The 4164-nt window shown below is 58.9% G+C and overlaps 1 protein-coding gene across 1 annotated transcript; it reads right to left on the bottom strand.

Annotated features, from left to right (window-relative positions):
- Nucleotides 1-1158: 1158 nt before the first annotated feature.
- Nucleotides 1159-4053, bottom strand: LOC102768247 (multidrug resistance-associated protein 9-like). The gene is made up of 3 exons (XM_006764878.2): nucleotides 3654-4053; nucleotides 2157-2321; nucleotides 1159-2049 (listed from the first exon to the last, which is right to left on the bottom strand). The coding sequence occupies exons 1-3, from the start codon at nucleotides 3786-3788 to the stop codon at nucleotides 1957-1959; spliced, it is 393 nt and encodes a 130-aa protein (XP_006764941.1). The 5' UTR covers nucleotides 3789-4053; the 3' UTR covers nucleotides 1159-1956.
- Nucleotides 4054-4164: the final 111 nt, after the last annotated feature.

The following is a 4164-nucleotide window of genomic DNA, read 5'->3' as shown; positions in this document are numbered from 1 at the left end:
TTCATAACCTGGTACCTTTCAGTCCACAGGCCAACGCTCTATCCACTGAGCCAAACCGGTTTCGGCAATAATAACATATTTTTTTTTAAACGCCGCCGTAGTAGGGAAGGAAGGCGGCGAGGTGGCAGAACAGCGTCTTTCCCGTGCAGAGCCTTCCGCGGTGCCATGTGCAGTCTCCTTAAGAGAAGGCGAGGCCCGGAGCACAGGACAAGGTGCCCAGTCACTCAGCCTGAGACACACGGTCACAGCACAGACCCCGCTCCCACGTCCGGGAGGGCCACAGCGGGGGACACGCTAACAAGCCTCGAGGACACGGTGCTAAGGGGAGCGGTCCCGTCACGAAAAGGCAGGTGCCCGGGGCATCCACTTCCAGGAGACAGGACGTAGAATCGCGGTCCCGGCGCCAGGGGGTGGGGTGGGTCTCATCATTCCCCCGCAGAGGAGATGATGAGAAAGATCTGGAGACAGTGGGGGTCAGTGCGTTCCCTGCCCGACTGCAGCGCAAAGAGGGTGACCGTGGAGGGCTGTGTGTTAACATAATGAAAAGATTGTGAAGGACACGTGAGATGTGGAGGTTCCCTGGGTGTGGCTTCCTGGGTGGAGGCCAGCCTGAAACCACGGAAATGACCTCGGTCTGGCCCTTTGATTCAGTCTCACCAGAGGGGCTGTTTCTCAGCGGGAGCAGGAACGTGCCAGTCACGTTGTCAGGCCTCCGTGTGTGGGTGTTAGGGCCAGATTTCGCCTCGCCACAGGCGGCCTTCACCCAGGGCCAGAAGAGAAGGGATTTCTTGGATCAGTGTGTCTGCCCCCAGCGACCTCCTGTCCTTTTCAGTTCGTTTTAAATCCTGCTCTTCTGGCCAGGGTGATTCCAGCTCTTAGCAAAGAGCATTTTACATTTTAACCAACAATCCTGGGCCGCTTTCAGATCTGTTAACTTGAGGGCGAGTTCTTTCTAAGGCCTCCTGACCGCAGGCTGCAGGGGGGTGGCGGGGGGATATTCCTCAGTGCCGTGCACCTTCGGGGAACCCTTGCTCCCCGGGAACCAGGGCTCCCTGGGCCTTCGATCCTAAGGAGAGAGACAGTGCCTGTGGCGGCCCTTGGCGAGCACGGCACAGCCCGTCCGATCTGTTTGTTTCCATCCCAACGTCACCGTGAATTAGCGGCTCCGACTCCCGGGCTCCTGGGAAGATGCCAGCGCTGCCTCCGTCACAGCCAACCGTGAGGTGTGGGAAAGCGGTGGGTTCCTGCGGAGCCCGTGGAGAAAGCAAGGGCCTGTGAGAGGCAGGGCTGCAGACGCCGGAACCGGCAGGGAAATAATTGCAAGGTGGCATTTCGGGGTGGGTTCATTTCCTCCCGCATTTTAATGACCGACAGAGAAGATATAAAAATGTCATTTATAGAGGAACTCTAGCATCTTGTTCTCCTGGTTATTGTCATGGATCAAATGGCACACGCAATATGATTTTTTTTAAAGGTTTTTTGCTAAACACTGTAATCCGTCTTTCGTGCTACAGACCGCGTGGTCACTGCGCATCTCACACTCAGGTATGCGTGGATAGAAGTCAAACGGGAGGAAACGCGGCTCTTTCCCCTCCTGACAGCAAGGCAGGAACCGTTACACACTCCCTCCCAGGAATTTGCCCGTTCTGTTTACTTTGACCAGTTTTTAACTGAAAGTGGCTATTTTTCAGGCACGGAGGTGGTGTTGGTGAGGACAGTGAGGGGCCCTTGGGGATTCAGGGTGTGAGGGGCAGTTGTTAACCCTCTAGCTTCGTCTACCTCTGTTCACCACCCAACCAGCCCAGGCTGCCCAGTGAGGTCAGGAGGCGTGGACCTCTGCTCAGCTCGGCCTGTGTCGGGGTGGGCGGGCCGTGGCCAGGGCTGCCTGTGGGGATGAGGGCCCTCCTCCCGCAGGCCCAACCAAGTCCTCCTCCTCCTCTCAGCCCACTGGGCCCTTTATGCTCGGACTTTGTTCTCCGCTGCGAGGAGCATTGCGAACGCAGAACCTGGCTTCTCAGCAAGGACTTCGGGCTTGTCGAACTCGACCACCTGGAGGTCAGGGAAGGAGAGCTGCGGTTGTCAGAGAATATCCCTCCCCCAACCCCCAAGAGCCCAAACCACTGAAACCCGGGGATGCCAACGGCTGGCCGCCGTACCTTCCCTTTTTCCATGACCAGGACGAGGTCGCAGTTGAGGACCGTGTTGAGGCGGTGGGCAATGGTCAGCACCGTGCAGTCTCTGAAGGCGTCTTTGATGGTGTTCTGCACAAGGCTGTCGGTCTTGGAGTCCATGGAGGCGGTGGCCTCATCTAGGAGAATGATCTGTTGAGGAAGAAATGTGGTAAAAGTCCAGTAAGCCAAAGCTGTACCTAGAGGTACATTCATAGTCTTAGCTCAATTGATTGATTGGTTGATTTAGAAGGACTGAAAAGTAATGCACTACATATCCATCTCAAAAGGTTAGCAAAGGAATGGCAAAAGTAAGAGTCACATCACACCACCTTCATCTTCTTCAGAGGGACTGGCTGGGGAACAAGACTGCAGTCTTTACTCCTCGTTGGAAGTGGTTTATTCTAATCCTGCAAACTGGTAGGAAGAAGCACCCGGGACTGTCTCCCACGCTAACAGCGAGTCAGCATGCAGTTTAACAACAACACTCACATGAGCTTCCTGCTATTACAAAGTCACACAAACTCAGAGGCTTAACCCAGCACACATGCATTATCTCGCAGCTCTGGGAATACAGAGTCCCACAGTCAAGGTGTTGTCCGGGCCGTGTTCCTTTTGCAGGCTCCCGGGAGGAAACCGGGCCCTTGCCTCTCCAGCTTCCAGACGCAGCCCACGCTCCTTGCCCGCGGCCACTTCCCGGCACCCTTCTCACCTCCACCCCTGTCAGATCTCCTCCTCTCCCGCCTCTGATGAGGCCCGGGGCCACCCGGGAATCCGAAGACTCCCCGCGTCTCAGAACCCTCGACTAGTGGACTAGGCGGCGCCCCTTTCCCTGTGAGGTCACACGGTTCCGGGGGTCAGGGCGTGGGCCTCTTGGGGGGCCGGGGCACTATCCTGCCTCCACGGTGCCACTCTGCCCGGCCCTGGCTACAGCGCTCAGCTTCCCGGGCTCTGGTGGTTTCCCTGCTTGGCGGTCGGCCCTGAGAGGCTGCCCCTCCTGCCGTTAGCGCACGTAGGGAGCACACCCAAGGCTCCACTTCTCCCAGGGCCCGGGGATGAGACTAAGGCACCAGCACCCCTCCTTCTGCCCGCAGGCAGGGCTATCCCCGTCCCTATGCAGAACCAGCAGGCATTTTGCCATCCTCAGACCCTCGCATTCCTGACTGTCCTGGGCTCTGTGTACAGACCCCGAACCGTCAGGGACAAAGGGAAGATGCTGGGAGGGAGCTTTCTCAGACCCGGACAGCGGGGGATGGAGAGAGTCCCAGAGCGGGGCTCCCGGGAGCGACCGGCCGGAGAGGCAGGTGCCATTGTGGAAATGCTGCCATTGCTCAGCAGAGGGGAAAAGGGATCGGTTTTCCAAGGGATCAGTGGCCCTCTCTTCGCTGAGGGACAAAGGTGGCCCAGCGCGCACCCCCCCCCAACCCCGTGGAGGGTGCTGTGGGAAGTGCCTCCGCCCCATCCTCCTTCTCCGTGGCCCCTCACTTTGGAGTCGCGGAGCAGGGCCCGGGCCATGCAGAGCAGCTGCCGCTCCCCGACGGAGAAGTTCTCGCCGTTCTCCGTGACTTCGGCCTGCAGCCCGTCCGGGAGCCGCATTATCTGTAAGACAGAGGAGGCCATTTGCGCTGGAGACGCGTGGACGCGTCCTGTGCCGTCTGTACTGATCGCCCCTCCTCCCGCATCCTCCACGGCTTCATTTTACTGCGGGAAAGAAAGCGAAAAACAACAGCCGCTCAGCACTGCACGCGGCTTCAGGGAAGACGGGGAGTGGGCGGACACTGATCATTTAGGATCGCAGCGTGATTCACCCGTCGCCGCCTGGAGAATGCAGATGAGGCCGATGGGCCGAGGAGCACAGCCAGGATTAACTCCTTCCAGGGCTTCCGCTTCCACGGACGGAATAGAAACGCTGACGGCCCGTGGGCGGCACGGGCGGCCACGCCAGCCTCCTGCCCGCGGCCCCTGGCGATGCCACGCCCTCTCCACCCGGGCCTCC

This window comes from Myotis davidii, unplaced genomic scaffold (assembly GCF_000327345.1).
Source record: "Myotis davidii unplaced genomic scaffold, ASM32734v1 scaffold181, whole genome shotgun sequence".
NCBI lineage: Eukaryota > Metazoa > Chordata > Mammalia > Chiroptera > Vespertilionidae > Myotis > Myotis davidii.
Note: the sequence above shows the minus strand (reverse complement) of the source record. Positions and strands in the feature narration are given on the sequence as shown.